The 21,228-nt window shown below is 35.1% G+C and overlaps 1 protein-coding gene across 5 annotated transcripts in view; it reads right to left on the reverse strand.

Annotated features, from left to right (window-relative positions):
* Positions 1-628: 628 nt before the first annotated feature.
* The window catches only part of AGL (amylo-alpha-1,6-glucosidase and 4-alpha-glucanotransferase), a 37,792-nt gene continuing 17,192 nt past the window's right edge, over positions 629-21,228 (reverse strand). For all 5 annotated transcript variants that reach the window (XM_082287124.1, XM_082287123.1, XM_082287126.1 and 2 more), the window contains 21 exons: positions 20,801-20,964; positions 20,166-20,267; positions 19,777-19,929; positions 19,546-19,696; positions 18,307-18,431; positions 18,088-18,200; positions 17,842-17,976; positions 17,245-17,375; positions 16,160-16,296; positions 14,470-14,603; positions 13,165-13,340; positions 11,350-11,452; positions 9,890-10,115; positions 9,352-9,463; positions 8,836-8,971; positions 7,538-7,650; positions 6,594-6,805; positions 5,956-6,053; positions 5,316-5,403; positions 5,091-5,224; positions 629-3,695 (listed from right to left, as the gene is read on the reverse strand). In XM_082287124.1, coding sequence (XP_082143250.1) covers positions 3,578-3,695; positions 5,091-5,224; positions 5,316-5,403; positions 5,956-6,053; positions 6,594-6,805; positions 7,538-7,650; positions 8,836-8,971; positions 9,352-9,463; positions 9,890-10,115; positions 11,350-11,452; positions 13,165-13,340; positions 14,470-14,603; positions 16,160-16,296; positions 17,245-17,375; positions 17,842-17,976; positions 18,088-18,200; positions 18,307-18,431; positions 19,546-19,696; positions 19,777-19,929; positions 20,166-20,267; positions 20,801-20,964 — 2,861 coding nt within the window. In that variant the 3' untranslated portion in view covers positions 629-3,577. The remainder of the gene's footprint in view (positions 3,696-5,090; positions 5,225-5,315; positions 5,404-5,955; positions 6,054-6,593; positions 6,806-7,537; positions 7,651-8,835; positions 8,972-9,351; positions 9,464-9,889; positions 10,116-11,349; positions 11,453-13,164; positions 13,341-14,469; positions 14,604-16,159; positions 16,297-17,244; positions 17,376-17,841; positions 17,977-18,087; positions 18,201-18,306; positions 18,432-19,545; positions 19,697-19,776; positions 19,930-20,165; positions 20,268-20,800; positions 20,965-21,228) is intronic.

Consider the following 21,228-nt stretch of genomic DNA (forward strand, 5'->3'; position numbering starts at 1 on the left):
AATAGAGTATTTATTAAAAATAGCATACAGTGGAATAATAAACTACTTCTTAACAAAAATGCTATAATAGAGGATTAGAAAAAAAATCTTATTTTTATAAAGCATGGAATGAAATGGGGACACTGCAAAACATACTCAGTATACTAGACACCTATGCTGTGAGACTTTGATTTTACGAAGCAGAGCTGAAAGGTCCAAAAAATGCCTTCTCCATAGTGACAGGAATTTTGCACCAAAAGTTAATCACTGTAAGGCTTGAACATCTGTAAATCAGTTAATCAGGACTGTAGTCTTGGTGAATTTGCAATACTATGACTTTAAATATATAAACACTTAGAGCAGAAGGGACAGGCAGAGCTCTGCTAACCCAAACCCACTCAAACTCAGCTAGGACAGCTGACACTGACACCAACATAAGAATCTCTGTGTAAGGCTCAAGTTTATGGTTTTTTTTAAAAAAAAAAAAGCTGTTGTTTTTTTAGTAAGTGTTGTTAGCACATTTTAACATTTGACCTGAGGAGTTAATGATCTCTCCCCATATGTAAAATTGCTACACATGAACAAGCAACATCAGCTGGAAAGTTCGACTTTTTTTTTTTTTTAAACAATCACAAGAAAAGGTTAACTCTGAATTAAAGAACTTTATTTTGTGCATTTCAGAAATGAATAATGACATTTTCTAAAATCAGTTGTTGCTGTGATAGACAGACATGTAAAGCTTATGTTTCCATTTTACATTACAACATGCAGTATGAGAATGGTACATTAGTTTACTTGAATTCTCAAGTTAATAATCTTTGAATAAGCAAGAGCTATTAACTGTGTAAACATCAGTAACAGTTAAAATTATTTCAGTTGGGAGGAAAAATAATTCTTAATGTGATACAGATCAAGAAGCACCAACTGGAACACAGTCGATGCACAGTTCTTACTGAGTTATTTAGTTTATTTCTAGTTTACCAATTATAAGTTTGCATTACTAGAAGTTTTTGAGTGTAAAATATAAATGATAATGATCAGTCAATGTAAGTCAGCTACTTTTAGGGGATAATGACTTCATCTATTTGGATATCAGCTCATGTTATGCTAGATTTAACATTGTTTTCTTCCCTCTTAATTTTTAAACTGTCTGGTTTGACAAAGTGTTGAGTAGCTTTTTGAGAAGAAAAAAAAAAAAAAGAAAAAAGAAAAACCCCCAAACCAATAAACCACCACCCCCCCAAAAGTTAATAACCTTAAATCTTACTTTTGTTGCTACTTAACAGCAAAGTCAACCAATACATATTTTTTCCCTATTTAAAATATTTGTCACTAAAACTATGCTCAACTAATCAGTGCAGAAGCAACATTATAAATGGGCATGTTTAGAAGTTTCATAACATACGTATTTTTGTGTACACAGTAGTGATTTATCTTTAAAATTTTACTATTAAATTAGAAAAAAACCCTAGCAGTGACAAATATGCAGTCTGTATCAGCAGTGCAGTTTGCAAAACTGGAAAGCAATCTGTACATAGCATAGGAAGGTCTTGATGAAAAATTACTCATGTTTTTTTTTTCCAAACACTTAAAGAGTGTTATTGCCAATGTATATAATTTTGACACCTGGTGGAAATCTTCAACAGTCATAGCTCTTAAGCTTCGCTTCCAATTTTAAAATGTTTTCATGAAGTAAGAACAATTTTTTTTCTGCCATTTTGTTCCTGTTTTCTAAGCCACAGGAGCCATAAAACATACCTTGAAATAATAAACAAGAAATAAGTATCCAGGAAAACAGTAAAGCTAGTGAAACAGTAGGACATAAACCTTAATATAATTATCAAGAAATTTGGAAAGTTTAGTGCAGTATGAAAAATACTTTCTATGCCATCGCACATTAAAAAAATAATCTGTAGCTGACATTTCAGTAGCATTTTTGATCAAATGACATTTCTTATGCATTGTGTCGAGAAAATAAAAATTTCCCAACCCATGTACTGCAGCAGCTCAAAAGTTCAGGTATAATATAGACGTTACCTATTCCTAAGGACTGAACACTTCAGCAAGGGAGTTAAAATCCTTATTAACCTTTCAAATAAATAGTATATGAGTATAGCCATTTCTTACAATTCATCTCTCTTGAGCCTGTTAACTTGCCCTTACAGTATCTACCTGAAACACATCTCCCTGAACAAGACAGCATGTGTGCACTGTACTTTAGACAGGATACAGAAATATTAAAATACAGACAGGATAAAATCTTGATCTATGTGTTTTAGTGCATTATAATTACATCCTGTATTTATTTTTTCAGCATATGTTGTCTAACATTAAGAAACAGTGCTTTTGCTTTTCTGCCTTGTGATGTGGGAAGTGTTGGCAATCTCACTCTCTGCCTCTTTATTGCACTAAGATGGAAAAATTGTACAAAGAGTTGAGAATTACCAACCACACTCCTCTCAGTCTGTGAACCCTGATACGAACTTAAGAAGGACATGCAAGCATCCAAATATGAAAAAACACATTTTGCATCATGTTCACTGGATATGCTCCCAAAGGACACCACAAAGAGGTAGCATGCTTATTGTTATTGGTGTAATTTCAAAAGGCCCAGAAGCCTCACATTCTCCTCTCTGATAGCAGGCTAGTATGTCTTTCCACTGTGTTAAGTGTTTCCACCTGATTAATAGAGCTAGGATTTTCCCAAGAATGAAGGGCTGAGGTGACTATCTCTTCAATAAATGAAATTAATAAAAAGTCAAGCACGTTGGCCTTCCCTAACATATACGCTGTGCACTGTATGCACTTTTCTTATGAATTACCCATGGTGAAAACCAGATATAGATGAAAAAACAGCTTTGCTATATGGCTCACGGTATTTAAATAAATCTAGGTTAACATAGGATGTTACCTCATTGCTTGAGCTAACTCTCAAAGTTTTCAAAATTTTGTATGTAACTTCAAAAGCTGATTTATTATAGGATTCATACACTTTATTTCTGTTGCTGCTTAGTGGAGTGTTCAACTGAACACATACAAAAACATCCCCATTATACCATTCAATGGAGAGGTAACATATTATGCCTTCATTAATGCATGGTGCTAGAGCACAAAGCATACCAAACTCAGAAAACTAGAGGTTAGTCTACTCCCCCTCAAGCATGCATTTGCAAAAACATCCATTTACTCTTTAAGAGACAAAGAAAAAAAAACATAAGAGCTGTGCTACTTATTTTTAGCTCAGGAAGGAGCTAATTTACTTCACATTAAGATTTTGTTTTGAAAAGGCTAAAAAAACCAAAGCCACTTAAAATTAAGTTTGTGCATATTCTTAAAATTGCTCCTTACTAAAACTTTCTGCATCAAGTGTGCACTGCAGTTTTGTGTTATTTTATTGTCATGGCCTGATTTTCAAAATACCTACGCCCCACACAGTTTTAGGGCACAGGAGCTGCTGGCATTCAGCGTCTTTGAAAGTCAGGACACCACTTGAGTGATTGTGCAGAACAGTTAACTTCCCTTGCAGTGTAAGCCAAGTGTTCACTTATGCCCAATAGTAAGACCACAGAAGTTTCATCAAATCAATCAAAATAAACTTTTACAAGTCATAAAGGATTTCAAGGATAACACCAATCGACCAGGCCTGAGTTTCACAGCTAAAAGGACAATATTGCCCATTCTCATTTGTAAGTTCTGGAAGCCCTTTCCAGGATGATCTGATAAAAGAAAACACAAGTGAGTACTGTTGTTAGATTACAGATTGAAATTAAAAGAACATTTCATTTTAAAACCTTTTGGAAGATTAACTCAGTAGGAAACTGAAAAGCTTGACTAAAGGTCAGCTGCCCTACAAGCACAGTATACCCTTTAATAACTGAGATCTAATTAATATTTTTTTCACCTGCAGCTGGGAATTGTAGTGGAAGCATCTCTTCTTCGAAGCAGACTCTCTGCTACTAATAATAACTAAACTTACACAACTGGTGTGTGCTGCTCCTGTTTCTCATTATAGTAGCTTTGCATTTGGAAAATGGTTAACAATGGTACTCAAACTACACTTGACATTGATTATAGTGCTAAAAGGTGACAACGGCTGGAAGACAGCATGATTACATAAATCTTCTTTTCCTCTGCAGGAACAAAAACATCCCACAAACTAGCACACTTAAAAAATATAAGTAGAGCCTGTTACTACAATAATTATTCTGTACAGAAATAATGTATCGAAACAGAGTAAAAGTACACTACTTTAAGACAGAAAAAGCAAAGAGCATTACCAAACAGCTAGTTATTTCTGATACTACCAAACAAGAGACGTGGACAAGACACTATGTAAGGCAGTATGTTGTTTAACAAATCCTCTTTTCTTCCCCATGTGGTCAGACAAACTCTTCTGTCATGAGTCCTACTGAATTACTCTTTTGGGTGCAAATAAATACCTGTTTCATGTGCTGCAGAACAGATTATATGGATGAGATTCCAAGGGCAAGATTTTTTATTTCAGTTTATCTCAAATCCTTAATAATTAAAAATAAAATAGACAGCAAAAGAGAAGAAACAGTGCGTGGGTTTGGTGGTTTGGTTTGAAGGAAAACTCAAAATGCAAGTTCCTCTGTCTCCTTAGAAAATCAAGGTTATTAGTATGATGGCTTCAGAATGTAATTTCCTCACTTAGAACACAAAAAGTGCTAACAATATTTTGCATCATTTTATCTGCTGAAATTTTAATATATCACTACTAGCCCTTTAACTATTATGTTTTGAAGTTTGTTTTTAAATACTTACGATTTTTTTTTAAAAAAACTCACTGACTTTTTTTCTGAAATTGATTTCTTGTATGAAATTAGATCCTAATCTTTACATAAGATTTATCTCACCCAGTCTTCACATGCATAAGTATTAGGGATTCTGCAATCTCTAAAAGGCACTAGATCTCACCTGTATTTGAAATGTGACTTGAGATCTGCAATTGCATATATAGCAGTCAACTTCCTATCTAGAAAAGAGATCCTGTTTATACAGAAGATCTGTACTCTTACATGCACTTGGATGGTAGATACCACTAGCCCAGTATTTTGAGTATTTGGAATCTGTGTTTGTTGTTATCTTACCTTTCAAGATGAACATAGTGGCGAGAAAGAACATTCTTAATCATAACTACAGTTTTTGCATATATCTCTGGACCAATCAACCTGGAGAAGTACAATTTGGCACGAAGAAAATACCCAATTGGCCATAGCCATTCCTATGGAAAGAATGAAGAGAGATGATTATCAAAGCAGTAGGTTTGAAAAGATGACAACACTTTTTCTAAAATTGAAGGAAGTAGCTCTTACAGGTCCTTGGTGATAATTAAAACCTCTGGCTACATGGTAGTTGTCATTGTCAAGAGCATTATCATACACTCCACAGTACACCATATCACTGCAAGAAAGAAAAAATGTATTATGCAAAAAAAGCCTAATTAAAAATACACAGAAACGGAAAACAAATCAACCAAATAATTTGTCATTTACATTTATTGATGGTTAAGTTATGAAGGTCTCCACCAGGTTCTGTACTTTACATGACAGTGGAATTCCAGATAGAGTTTAAATTTGTAGGAAAATGGTCCATGGCTTGAAAGGACTTAAGAGTCATAATTTTACCCTTTTACTCAAACTGTAGTGCTGTACACTGCATCAAACATAAGTATGTCCCAAGATGCAAATTCAACATCTTTGGTATGATGCCAAATTTGACTTGCTTACTGTGAGGCATTCAAAACCACTCAGCCATTGCCTATATAAAGAAATCAATCGCACAGACTTTTAGAACAGCTAAACCAATTGTTCTGGAAGTATTTCCTGCAGCCTTATTTCATAAGTATATATGAAAATTTCACACCATCACCACCACCCCTGCCCCACATCAAGTAATTCCTACTGTTTATTGTGTTTAGGAATTAACACTTGATCATATCTCTACTGTACTTACTCTGGGTCTAAGGTTTTCATGCCTAATGGACCAAGAAGCTTTTCTTCTGCTATCTGCAGAGCTTTCCAAGCTCTCTCAGGTGAGAACAACTCAGGGGCCTAATAAAATAATAAAGATTTAATGAATAATCTCTGTGCATAAACACACATAAGGCTGTGTATATAAATGCAGAAGACAACAAAAAGCTTGAGGTTTGTATTACTGAATCAACTTCTAGAACCTGTAAGTCAGAGTAAGCAAGAAAACAGAAGGTATCCAGTGCTTTTTTCAATTTTGATTTTATTTTAAAAACCCTTGCCAAGTAGTATTACTGAAGCTCTTTAAAAATCCAATAAAAACAAAGAATCTATCCTTTTTAGCCAATTTGATGGGAAAAGCAGCCTCCCAGACCTAGCCATAAAAGACATTCTGAATAAAGTGAGCACTGCAAATTGGCAAGTCCCATCATGATATATTTTTAGGAGGTAGTCCAAGAGAACCAACATTAAAAGCATGGAAAAAAAGCCACTTTCCAAAGGTTATTCCAAGCAACGTATGTTCCTGACAGAATGCAATGCAGATGGACCTTAAAGTTTTATTTATAACCAACTAGGCTTGCATTTAAGTGCAAAGCCCTCCTCCCATTGCCCCACACTTACCACAACCATTGCTATTGGAAAATTTGGCCTGAGTTGGTAATCACACCATGGACTCGAAGCTCCATAGCTATCTTTATAAATTCCACGTTTGTGTACAAGATCTGGGTGTTTTTCATTAGGATCTGCTGGATTCTCAGAGACAAAGAACAGCCTTTCAAAATGTCCTTGAATTTTCCTGTCCCACTCATCATAGGTGATAATCTCCTCCTTTCCTGCAAGATGTTACATAGAGTTTTAATTTTCTGAAATCAGCCACAGTAGCAACAGCAGAAGTATGCTTCTTGAATTCCTGACATTCAATGTAACAGGAGCAGATCTAGCATCACCTCTCTCAGTTTGTGATTCCCCATGCTTAGGCCAATTGTACAGATCACAGGAGGAACAGCTCACTGAAATTTCTAGTGAGACTAACACAACATCAATCTTCACAGGGCACATATTCACTTGGGCTGGGTAAGCTTAAAGTAACTTTGTGATTAGAAGAGTATTCCCTCTAAAACATATGGGACTTCCAATGATATTTATGTAAATATTCCCAAGAAGGGGGTTTCTGTGTTATGAATACTGGGGGGCGAAAGGAAGAGCAGAAAGAAAAAATAAAGACAAGTGTCCTACATCATTTTACTTCACGTTCTTGTAAATGAATGATACCATCATCAAAATACACTGTAACCTTATCACTTATATCCATTTTGAGAAAAGGTATTCAGGCTCTGAAATTCCTTTGTAATCCACAGAATAAACTATTTGAAATACTGAGAAGAAAATATCAAGTTTTAATAAATTTTTATAGTAACAAAAAGATCTTAATCATACAAGATACTTTCCCAAGTTTTCCTCCTTTAACCCCTAAACCTTCTTCTGAGGGTTATACGGTCACTATTTCATTGTTTTAGTCATTTTTATACCCCAGTAATACAATTATGAGATGTGCCTGTTTTTACCATGTCTTTTTACAGTGACTCCACGAAATGGAAATATGCTTTTCCCAGATAAATCCATCAACCAGCGAACAGCCGACTTGCACAGGCCAACCATTTCCACAGCAGAGCCATCTCTAAAATAATAATGATAAAACCCCTCATTCATTATTTTAATAAGGTTGTTAAAGTTCAATGAGTAACTGAAAAATTTACATTCATAAGTATCTTATTCAGAGAATTTCTTTTTCCTCATTTTTCTACTATTCCCCTATTTCTCAGTCAAGGAATGAACTTGATTGTAAAATGGCTAGCAAATACCTTTTTCTGTACATCAGCCTTACTTAAAGTGGTATTATCATACCCAGCTAATTAGCACAAATGGAAGATAATTTTATACCAGTGATTAAGAATGTGAAAAAATGATCGACCCCAAACACAGTGGTCCTCTGATGTTATAACCATGTTCAATACAAAGCTTCTCAACTGACAGACACTTCTGTAACTTAGGTGATAGCTCTGCCACAGGAGATTACTCAAGTCAAAAGTGAGGGATTAAAATAAGCACTAAATGCATTTCTTGGACTTGCTTCTTTTTTTCAAGTAGTATTAATGTAATCAATATATGCAAACACTTAATATTGTAATCATACTCAGCTTTACTCTCTACTTCATGGAATTTTCTCTCTCGCATCACCAACTCAGCCTCTTTTGCAAACTACCTCAACCTCTCTTGGCTCCCAGTTAAAGTGCTCAACTTGTCAAGCAAGATAATGTTTTCCTCAATTCTCACCCATGGACGGGCAATTGATTTGAACCTGATACTGTACTAAATCCAAGCAAGGGCCTGCAGCAGTTTGCTGGCACATAATAAAGAGCCTATTTTAAAATGCTTAATTCTCAGCTCTAAAAATGTAGATGTTGTAAATATTTTTGAATTCGAACAAGGAAATACTCAAACAACACAATTATCAATATATAACTCATATGAGAAGTTTAAATAACAAAGTACTGCTAGTACAACAAGTATACAGTAATTCCTAAATTACATTTTACCACTTGAATTCAAAACTCAACACTTAGCATGGAGCTAAGACACTGAAAAAATCCACGGGCTTCAGCTGCCAAGAACACAGATTTTTACTTCAAATCAGCAAAAGAAAAAACTTTCATTAACATTTTAGTAGGTAGAAACATTTAGAACATTTGAGAGAGAACCTCTCAGATGTGTCAATAGAAGGCACAGCGGTTCGGCAGAAGAATTTAAGTTAAAAAAAAAAAAAAAATTACAAAATCCCCTACCTAAAGCCTGGATTTCATACCTTGGAGTAGCTGGAATTCCTTTATTGCGAGCTTTGTCGCTCTCTCCCATTTTGTCCATCCAAGTGCCACAATTGAAGCGGTTCCCTCCAAAGACAAAGCCAGTTTCATGGTCAATGCCTGCAGTTACATTAAAACCTGGCAAGCAAGAATATCAGGTGTTAAGTCCATTTTTTAGGCAAAATAAAACCCCAACTACCCTCCCCCAACCCAAATGTCCTAGATTAACAAAAAAACTTCCAACAAGAAAACCGAGTTAGGTTTCTGAAGGCAACTGTTCTTTAAGTGAAATTTTAAAGATCACTTGTACCAAAGCATATGAACAGTTGCTAACAATAAACTATTATTTAGGCACTCCAAAAATATTACATGTATATAAAGTATTATAGTTTCAGTTACATTAAATATAATTTTAAAATAAAAATATGCTCAGTAGAAAGAGGAAGTAAGAGGAAAAGGAAATACAAAATATAATAATCAACTTCTGTATTGCACATCAAATGTTCTATGTATGTTACCTTCATCTCTCATGTTTTGATCAATCTGAGGACCAGCATTTCTTTCTCGGAAATTTATGCCTTCCATGTGTCGTTGCATTGCTTCCTGTATTACTTCATAAAGTGGCTGATCCTAGATTCATTGTGTGTTTGGATGACATGTGAAAGGCAAGATGAAAAATGAGTACAAAGCATTTCTTAAGCCTCTAGTTTATGATATGATATTCCAAAAAAACTCCCAAATCATCAAACATTTTCAAGTAGCATCCCTGGCATTGGCAATACATTGTATACAACTTTTCATACAAACACTTTTTCAAGACAAAAAGCAACGAAAAGATTTAGAAGCTAATGGAATTTTTTTTCCTCCTTCCCTAACCCCTTGCACTTGGTCTAATCAGGTGATGCAAGAAGTGCCTAAAATACGGAATTCTTGCGCTCTAATCAAATTCTACCATGAACAACAGATAGCAAGAGGTTCTTGTAGCTAGAAAAAATTATATCCTTTCATTAAAAAATTATAGTTTTGTTAAATACTTAAATTAGAAGTGATCTTTACCACAATGCCTGCAGGCTGAGGAGAAGAGTCATCTCTTGGGTACATTCTAGAAACAGGACACCTGAGAATGTCTAATCCATTTGGAACAATTTTACAGTAGTCCTGGATACACTGAAGCCACCACCACACAGCATCACGACAGTTGTATCTGGCATGTGTCCCCCCGCCAAGCAGATTGGGAATGAGACCATGTCTTAAAGTCCCACCAAATGCTAAAATGATGTTTCTAGAACAGAAGAAAATCACAGTCTTGACTAAGTTGCCTTCAAGGCCATTATTGGACCAAGTATCAAGTATAAAGCATACAGGGTTACGTTAATAGCAAGGCAGGGCAAGACAAACAAGATTTTAAAGACAGAGGCCAAAGGCTTGCTGTTGAAAGCTAAAAATTACTCTATTTAGCATGAACTTCTTTTACAATAAAAAACCACCCATTCCCTACAAATTCCTCAATATGAATACATTTAAATCACTTTGTACAAAACATACATTACCTATTCATATGGAAAAGATAATTTGCTTTTTTATAGGTAGTGATATAGACCCTAAATCCAAATCCCACTGAGGTCACAGGGAAGGTTTTTATTGACATTGTTTATGATTACCCTGGTATCCATTCTGATGGGTGGGGTGGAATGGGGACGGAGGGCAGGAGTAGATGGGAATTTCCTATTAAAATACAGAGAGGTGACAGCAACTGAGGTTATGAGAAGTTTCATTTGAGAACCGTTGCGCATACCTTGCAGAAAACATGGATTCCGACTAGCTTTAAAAGGCAAAACAAACATACTAGTAGACTGCAGATCTCTCAGCATGAGAAAGCTAGCAGTTGGCCAAATGTACAACAGCAAAAATACATGCTAATTTACACCAACTCATTTTTATATTTCTATTATGTGTCAAGCTCCACTCAATATTAATCAAAATATCAAATTCATCTGGCTTACGTATGGCTCATTTGTCAGGTTAAACGTTTATAGATACCAGATTGTAACAATGCACAATTAGCTGATTTCTAGTATTAATAGACAAATACTAGCAGTTACAAAAAAATCATGACAGACCTGCAATCACGCCTTTCTAATTGAAACAGTATTCTCTTTTGCTACTTCAAATTTTTACATAAGTAATTCTGAAATTATTGCTCAGCAACAATGATGCAAGTACTAGTGAAACCATCACTTTGTTCAAGGACAAACAGTAGCATTGCAGGGGTTAAAACTACCTTATCTCTACAGAACATCGGCTTTGGATCAGTGCTAAGAAGGCAAAAGAGAATCATTTGAGTAGTATTTTTAATACCACTTAGAGAGAGCTCCCAAATATGTCTAGTGCCATTAAAGTTTTATACTGCACATCAACTGTTTCTAACAGCTTGTGCATCAGCTCAGGTTTTGAGAGCATTGCTTTTTCCTAGCTGCCCATGAAGCCAAAAAGAACTAAGGTTAAGCCTGCCTTACCTTGCTTCTAGATAGCGCCCAGTAACTAACAGTAGACCTCTTAGTGCAATAAAAGTATCCCTTCCCCATGAACGAAAAATTCCAGAAGAAAAGTGAGGTAAACCTGGAAAGAAATGTCATTATTCATCTAATTAATTGATATAGCTGAAACCTCCAGGCACATGCATAAAATAACCCGAAGTAAAAAATATATCCTCATTTATAACTTTTTCCTAGATTTATGGTATTTCAAATAAACAATCTCCTAGACCAAGTTCTTGATAGAATTACATATACCCTATAGTAGAACAGTATCTTCTAGAATTTCAAGATCACACAAAAGCATTTCTCCTATCAGTTATAGTAACATTTTAATTTTTGTTAAATCACGTGGCAACTTAACCAAAAGTTAATTAAAAGAAACAGAAAGAAAACTAACAAAAAAGATCAGAACTATGGCAAGATTGTAACACTTTGTAGGCAAGAGTTTATGTATGAGAGCTGTGGCATCTCAGCAGCATACAGGGGTAAGACTGTTCAGACACTGAGAAAGACAGCCTGTTTCTCTTTTCCAGCAGCTTACAGAACTACATTTTACTGCAGACATTGTAACAGGTAGCTTTAAGAGTGATTCTAACTGATAAGACATAATAATTACAACAGTAAGGTCCATACTTGTCCTTTTTTTTCCCATTTTTTTCCTTTTATGATCTATTAAACAGAAATTCCATTTGGTAAAGTTTCAAACCAGCAGTCTCTTGTGCATGCTTGGTAGAACAACATTTCACTTCTACCACTTACTTTAACAAAGTATTTGCTAATTCTCCAATATGGCCTCCACATCTCTGCGAATTTATGGCACATGGCAGCAGCACTCGAGAATGATAATCTGTGTACAATTTAAAAATCTCAGGCACAACTACCAGTGAGTATGTGAAAGGAATATTTAAAACCAAACCCTTTAGTATAATTAATCTTTTATGACCAATTTAAGGGAACACTGTGCCTCTGTGCTTCTAGGTAACACTAAAGCAGGCAAATGGAATGTTATTAAAATCCAGAAACTAAAAGCAATAAAGCTACACAAGAGAAAGAGTGATGGCAAAAAGAAGAAAAGCACTCCACTGAGAGAGATGCCACTGCATCTCTGGATGTTTACAAGTTTCCATGGCTTCAGAAAAGGAATGAGCCAATTCAGAACCAAAATAAATTCATTCTAAGCCACAGAAGATAATACTTTGGACATAGGAAAATGCCCATAGGAAGACTGCCAGATGCTGGCAGAACATTTGGAGTTATAAATACTACTTGCTGACTGCTTTTATGCTCTTTTCTTTTGGAGACAGTTGCAGATCAGGAGTTCTTCTGATCTGCTAATGGCTCTTTCTGAGAACTTGTAAACCATAAATTCACTCTTGTTACGCCATTACAATTAACTTCTTAAATTCACATTTATAAAAGATAAACTAAAATCCCTTATGATAAGTATACTCATCTCAAGCAAGTCTTCTGGAAAGGAAAACATTTTTTGTAGATTTCTATATATGGTAACAACAAATATAGTAAAAAAAGCCTCTAAATAAAGCATTTATATATAAGGCTCTCCCTCCCAACCCCCATGAGAGTACTACTAGAGAAAACTCCCATACTTTTAAAGATGAGCAAATCTTTACCTTAAACACAAAGCTAAAGTGAGTGAAATTGCTACATTTTATACATAGCTGCTGACATATGGCTCTCAAACATGATGCAAAAAATTTTAACATAGTTACTAAAAACAGTTTAACTATTTTGGAAGGCTTTTTTTTTTTTTTTTTAAAGGTTGTTCTCACTTACCAGCTGCCAAGGAAACACAACATTGCTCTTTCTGATTTGTAATCTCATTCAGCCTATAGGGAACATCATGTAAAGAAGGAGACAGTTCTGGCAGACAAGAGTATTTTCCTATCCCACATAACTGGATTGAACCCAAGGAAAGGTGTTTAACAAATGTTGATCCATTCTGCACAAAGCTGTAATTCAACATAATTAAATTAAAATAACTTTGCATTCAACAATAGCAGTCTATAAAATGTACCCTTTTTCATTTACAGAAGGCTATGACAAACATTACACATAAATATAAAAAACTAGCAGTGAATTAATAATAGCATTTTGCATTAACTAATTTTTTACATAAGATTTAATTTGTAAATGACTCGTTTTCCTAAAATGGGTGCCCAATGTTAAGAGTAAAATCTTAATTGACTAATGCCAATGGGAGTGTTTATGACAAGTACTTCTAGAAAACAGTTTAAAAAGTTGTTTTTGTTTAGTTAATGCTTATATACAGACCTAAGACTTCAAAAATATGATAAAAAATATTTCACTATGAAGTTTGTAAAATCTAGTCCGTATTTCAAAAAATCATATTTTTACGTATATATATATACAAAACCTACAAATCAAAAAAATCTGCTAACGCATTGCTTGAAAAAGTGCAATCTGCATTCCTGACTAGTCGATCTCCAAGCATTCTTTCATTAAATATATTATGTCCCATGATTTCACAGCCATACCAAATTCTATTCCCATTTTAACGTCCCTGTTTTTACAAAACAATATCTACTTGTTCAGCACATTCATAGCTAGAATAAAGCCTCCTTTAAATCAATTTCCCTTCCCTTTGCAATAAACAAAGAAGCAGACACTGAAGATTAAAGTTATTTAAAAAATAAGCAGAGTGCTCAGATAATGGGGAGTAATAATGGAGAAGTGTTGAACAAAGCATCAGCATCAAATACAATCTGGTATTTTCTTACTTATCTGAACTTTAAGGAAGCATTGCATTGGTACTAAATTTATAGCCAAAAAAAAAAAAAAAAAGCTTCCAAAGCCTGGCAAAAAAGATGCTGGCTTAAGGTTTCCTCCTCCTACTGCACAATGCCACCAGTAGTTATAAATTGAAACCCTGGACAGGTGTCTGAACTCTCAGTCTTCCAAACTACCACTGTTAGAAGAAGGATTTGATAATTCTCTCCCAATTTTACCATTTTACATTAGAGGAGTATGAAAACATTTGAATGACATTCTCCAGCAGATAAAACTTAAAAGGTTCCAATATATACAGATGCCTTTATAACTCTGATATACCAAGCATACCTAGACATCTGATGCCATCCCACATCCAGAAGTGTTGTGTATGCACCCACTAATATGGCATCAAAGTAACATGGGATGAGGTAACGTGGAATTCTCTTCAGGTAGACAAACATGGCCTTCAACCATTTACCAACCTATTAAAATATAATACAATTACAACTTCATAACATCAGAGTTCAAAAGCCAGTGCTTTCAGGATCCATACTGTAACAGTATTTGTGACAGTTTTTGTACATGTAGTACACCCCAGTTGTGCTGTACCCTTCCACTCCAAAATTTCAGCTAAAAGACAGGAACTCTAAGAAGAGTGAAAAACATGTATTGCATCTGTACTATCAAAAATAAATAGGCCAAAATGTGAAGTATAGAAAGAGAAAAAAATGAACTATCATGAAGTTGTTAGTAAAATTGAGTAGCAAAGAGAAGTCACAACTCAAAAGGCATCACTATAATCCAAGCATGGGAAGGAAGTTTTGCATTGCTAAAAAGACAGGACTGAAGAGAGAAAGCTTAAGACCAGGAATAAAAAGTTATCAGAGCTAAATTATGTAGAGCCACTAGTGAATATGGCTGTAGGTCTGTGTCTTGAACTCAGGATTCTGAAAGCTTCATATCCTTGTATCATTGCAAAACATTTGACATCTAGAAAGTATTTCTCTTTCCTTCTAGTCCTGCTAAATAAAATTATGGCAACTTACTAGAAGGTCACTAAAGATTTAAGCCTTGCAGATAAAGAATGTACCTGTCAAAATACTACATGATGAGACTATACTTTTAACCCAGGTATGATGAAGAGAAAGTTACTTATGCAAACAGCGGAACTGTAAAGTTTATTTTCACATGACTTAAGTCTTCTAAACAGAATGAGACATTACAGAAGAAGAACTCAAAAATACACAGAAAAAAAGCAAGACTCTTTGAAGAGCAGTAAAGGTGGCAAGTATCAGACTAACTTGTTTTTCAGAAAAGCTCTGTTTCTCAGATCAAATTTAGCATTTGCTTCAGTACAACATTAGACTGTTTTATCCATTCTTCTGCTTTGTATTACTAGACCTGACTTCAGGAATAAAATGAAATAAGAATGCTAAAGCTTTTATTATTGAATTTGTTAGGTAAGTTACAAAAATCAGGTCTGCATCTTGTGAAATAAATAAAGCCATTCCCATGTAGGAAAATAAACTATGACAAACAAAAGGACTGCACTGCAATGCAGCCATAAAGGCACTCTGTATCTCAGTAATTCCCATCTTCCCAGTGCTTGGCTGACTATAATTGTATCATACTCATGTATGCCTTAGTATTATTTAGGCACTCTTGAAGGTACTTTCTTACAAAAAACCCCCAAAAAACTCCCCCCAAAAAACACCCCAAAACTTAGGGAAAAAACATCAGTAATTTCATTTTTTATTTGAGGAAAAATAAAACAGGGAGGGACCCCTGCAAGCACTCATGCAAGAGCTAACAACACCTTCATGCCCTATCTATTTTTCACTTCCCTTTTGCAGTCTATTCTTAAACAGGATTGAGGGGAGGGAAGAAAAATGTATTAATGGTTTAATCTACTAGAAGAAATTTCCTAGACAAGAAATATGTTAAAGACAGTTTGAATTTAAAAATATACCAGAAATTGAAAATTAAACAAACTAGTCATTTAAAACCCCCAAGTTACCAAGTAAGTATTTTTACTCACCTCTGCACAGGCTCCTGCACGAGAAATTAGACGATTACTGACATAATCAATCATCCAGTCTCCAGATCTTAAATTGTCACAAAATGGATGACCCAAATCATTTTTTGGTCTAATGTCTGCCATCACTGACATTAACCCTGAAGATACAAACCCAACTCTGTATTAAAAGACACATCATTATCACAAACAGCAATAACAATTCAGCAAGAAAAGGTACATAGCAACAGATGCTTTAACTGGATTACTTCTCTCAGTCTGCATAGCAAGTTAGGCTACAACTCAACTGTGGATACTAAAAAGCTAGGAGCAGAGGAATTTTCCAGCAGCTGCAGCATCCTGTGAAGTTTTTCTTTCTCATGCAAGCTAGCTGAGAAACAGTTTTAGGTTTTCGTAAACCAAGGCTTATCTCACAGGTGCAAACATGTTATGCACAGTCTTGTTATGGTACACTGGAAAAATATTCTGAATGGGTGTTCCAGCATTCTGCCAATCACCCTGGGAGGTGGATGGTCAAGCGACCAATGGGGTCGGGCCACCCCTGCGAACAAAGCTATAGAAGCTGATTTATACAATTAAATAAAGCCATTTAGGCCACTTATCCTGAAACTGGGCTCGTGTTGTTTTTTGCCGTTCTCGGTACGGCAGTGACACTCAATGCTAGTTTCCTCAGCATAATTCCTAGAAACTTATGAAAACCATTGCAAATAATTAGCCGGATGGAATTGTGTACATTTGACAAATGACAGACACCTCTCAGTAATCTAGCAATGCCTCAGGTTAGATTCATGCAACTTTTCACTGGAGGTGTATTTGCTTTCTTTTTACTTTAAAAGTCAAGGCACTGGTGTTAAAACACACACTGGAATGCAGTATTAAGTTTCAGAGCATTGAGAGAGAGGGGGTTTGTTCTAGTATGAGATTTCCTGAGAACACCGATCAGCAGCATGGTCAAGCAGAAAATAACTACCTTTTTTACCAAACAATGGCAGCAGCAATACAACAGCATTATTAAGTGATCTGGATTGAGCAGCTCTCAATTACTTTTTTTACTTGACAGAAAAAAAAATGCTGAAACTATTTATTACCTTGGAGGCCTGCATACTTTAGGGGTGACCAGTTTGGTATATTGTAACAGCCTCCACCATCCTCTTGTTCTTCTGCCTCACATCTATATAGCACTTGATTTAGGTCAGCCAAAGTTAGTTTAGATGCAATACTGAAAAAACAGTGGAGAAAAAAAAAGAATAAAACCCAAAATAACATCAGTAGGGAAAAGGGAAAGGATTTCACAAATGATTTTGATTTCACACATTAAAATAGTAAAATATATACAACTCTCTTAATACTTATCTTGGAAATTAAGAGCCTGATTTTTCAGATGTTCCAAGATATTCTCAGTGTTTACTTAGAAACATGGTATTAAAAAACCCAAACAATCACACCCCAACACTGAGAAGCAGTCCATGTTAGAAAGCCTACTTTAGGCAGCAATTACACAAACTGCCAAGTTTTTCAGTATTAACCCCACTGAGTATTATACATGTAAGATCTCTGAGAGTCTTCACTGCACTGTGACAATTCAAACCCATCACCACCAAAACCCAACAATCCCTCTCTAGGTTTACATTGTATTCTTTGCTCTCCTCTCTTGGTTCTCTGTCAGAAACTTAAAGCATACTCACGAAGAAAATGGTGTTTTTAATATTGGTGCTGACTGATCATCAGGAAGACTTCCAGATTTAAAATGAGAGCTGAACTGGATCAAATGATTGCGGAGTATACCCACAGCCTCTTGTGCCTTTGGGTCCAGACTAACTCTGTAAATATCAATGCATATCTTGTAGAAATACAGCACTTGGAAGAACTATTCTCCAGTCTCCTATCACTCTTGTAACTCACACAGCCATTTGGCAGTTACAATAACATACCTGAATACTATTACACTTCCTGGTGTCAATCTTTCAAATTCTATTTCTTGAACAAATTCATTTGGCCCTTTTATGGCAGTTCCAGCTTGCTTTATGATTTTACTGTCTTTTATCTTAGAAAAGAAAAGAGATTTGCAACTGAAATTCACTGTCTTTTTTTCTAATATAAAATATCACAAGAAATGTTACATCAGAACATGGGTGAAAGAAGCTAATTACCTGGATATGCTCTCTGAGTTCCATTGTGAAATTAGGCAATCCATTTATAAAATGTGGATCTTTTTTGTAAGGACTAGCACTTCTCTCAATAGTCCTAGCCTCAAGTACTACTTCGTCTATTTTTCCTAAAAAAAGTTAAATCATGTTGCAGCTCTTAAGATATTTGAAATTAAAAAAGTGATTCTTTTGAAATTATGAAGCAAAAGCTTAAATGAAAAACCTGAATATTCAAGATACAAGTCTCTGTTGCACAGGAAAAGAACAGAAAATATGGGAAAGTATTTAAATATCCTATAAATATTCATTACACACTCATATGCTGTATTGTATTTAAAATGACAATTTTTGTTATTTTATAATAAATTAACCATAAAATCAGACAATGAGAGAATTACAACCAGTCTTTTACTGGTCATCAGCTTTCTTAGTTTTCCTGTTATCTTTTAGGAGATGGTGCTATACTGCTTTCCAAACTGCAGCTAAACAGATGGTTTATCTTCAAACAATTTATTATTAACATAGAAATTCTAATTTTCACTATCCTTTAAGTAATTTACAGACAATAAGGTATACAAGTCTTGTAAATATCCTAAAACAGGCACACACATACACTCAAAGAACTAAGTATACTTAAAAAGCCAGTCTGGAAAGCTTCTCTTCAGAAACACGTCCAGGTAATGTATAGAAGTCTTTATACTTGTCTATTTTAGAGTACAGTAAATACTCTGCATAATTAATTAATATTATGTACGTACTGCATACATATTATCTTTACATTAACTTATTGAATACTGAGTTCTTATTAAGATGTATTTTCAAGCTACAAAATAGCTATGTATGTTTGAAAGCTGAATAAAAGTGGTATCAACAAATAGGACAAAATTTTAGCCCTTTTCCTCAGTATAACACAATAAATACTAATTCCCCCAACACTGTACAATTAAACATCTCACTGTTAAATATTACTAGTTCACAAAGACCATAAAAGCCCCCCACACTCTCAAGGGGAGGCTTGCAGCAGGAACATACTCAATATGAATGTTTCTGAAAACCCTAAGCACCGCAAGTCTGTTATTTTCTTTAACCACTTTTGGGACATACATGTTAATACATATAAAAGGAGCGTTATATACTGAAAATTCTCATATGGATTTCACGTGCAGGCGCTTGAAGTTAAAAAGCATGAATAACCTGAATTTTTTGTACATGACAACAGCTCTTGGAAAGAAAACTGTTTACCTGGGATACACATTTCAGGAACTTCTTTACTGTAGAAACAAGTTTTAGGATCCCTGAAGGCAGTTCGACACACAGCCACAACAGACTGGTGTGTGTTAGGGCAGTGTCTTGTCACTGCAACTATATCTTCATCAACTTGGTCTACATACACCTAGAAAAGACACAACATTGCAACTGTGCTCTCTCAGAGCATACATATGAAGAAATCGCAGTGTTACTCTCGCTACTTGCCTGATTAAAGCCTTTAGCCCCCAGCTCCTGATGCAGCCTGTTTATGGCCAGCCTTCCTGCTAGAATTCCTGTTTGGAAATTAACTTCACCAGAAGTCAGATGTGCTGCTGGATTCCATTTTGCATAAAACCTCTCTTCAGATACTACAGAGATCTGTAGAAGAACCAAATTTAAGCAAATATGAACTACTCTGGGAAATAAAAACTACCACACCTTGAGGTCTGAACTATGTAATAAATTCAAATTGCCTATGAAGCTGGACAATCTGAAGTAATGCCAGAAAGTGAACGGCTTGGAATTTCAAATAAACAACATCAAAATACATGTTCTAGGATGAGAATAAAAGGTATTTTTAAAGGTAACTTAGGAGTTGAACTGTAGACACATACCTGGTGTGGTACTAGTTCATCATAGCCTTTGGTACTTCCTGTAGCACAACATGCCATGGAAACAATCATTGCACTAGGAAGAGCATCATATGCAGATCGGTGCTGCATTAAAAATATACAGGTAATAAATAGTGAAACAAAGATAGTTTGATCCTCCCAATTCAGCATACAGAAGATATATTCAACTTAACAGAGGAAATGCTAATCCCATGATCATAATTTCCTCAATTACAATACAATTATTGGAGAAAATTTCTACAAATGAACAAAGAAAAGCAACTTCAGAAAAATCATCAAAATAAGCACTCCCTGCCCACCACTCTCTCTCATTCTTGCCTGTAAACAAGCTCAGGAGAACAGGTCAACAAGCAGAAACGGAACGACTTACAGCAGCTGGATGAAAGACTCAAAATATCTTATGTAGTAACTTTATATACTTTTACCCTTGAAAGACTAAATCTTGAATGTCAGAGGGTATTGTTATAAAATTTTTTTCTCTGCATAAAAACTTCAACTGAAATGCATTTTTTCTAAATATTGTTCAGGATATCCAGATTGTATCAAACCCTTCCACAGTCCAGAAATATCACTTCAGAAAACATTAAAGGTAATTTTTTTTTTGTTTAGGTGCTCACCTGAATTGGACATTCATTATCATGTGTAATATCCATGAACAGTGCATGAGCAATAGCTGGCATCAAAGGCCTCAAACGTGGCTGAACAAAAGATCCAACAGGCTCACCTCCAAACCGATAAACCAACCTCCCTTCTTCGTGGCTATTGTAAGCAGTCATGGCCTCTAAAGAACAAAATACCTAAGTGTTTGCATAACAATAACTACCACAGAGGACAGCACACACGAAGATGTTAATATGGCATTTAGAAGTTGTTATTTTGGTGTGTTCAATCAAACAATCAAACACATGTATATATATTCTCCAGTGTGGAAACACAGCCTTGGAATACTCAATTTACTATAATGTATTAAGGAAGAAAAAGCTAAGGGAAAAAACAGACAAAAAAGCAGAGATCACACTATTTCTCAAAGGCTTTAAAAAACTCA

The sequence above is a fragment of the Coloeus monedula genome (genome assembly GCF_965178545.1).
Source record: "Coloeus monedula genome assembly, chromosome: 9".
NCBI classification, from domain to species: Eukaryota; Metazoa; Chordata; class Aves; order Passeriformes; family Corvidae; genus Coloeus; species Coloeus monedula.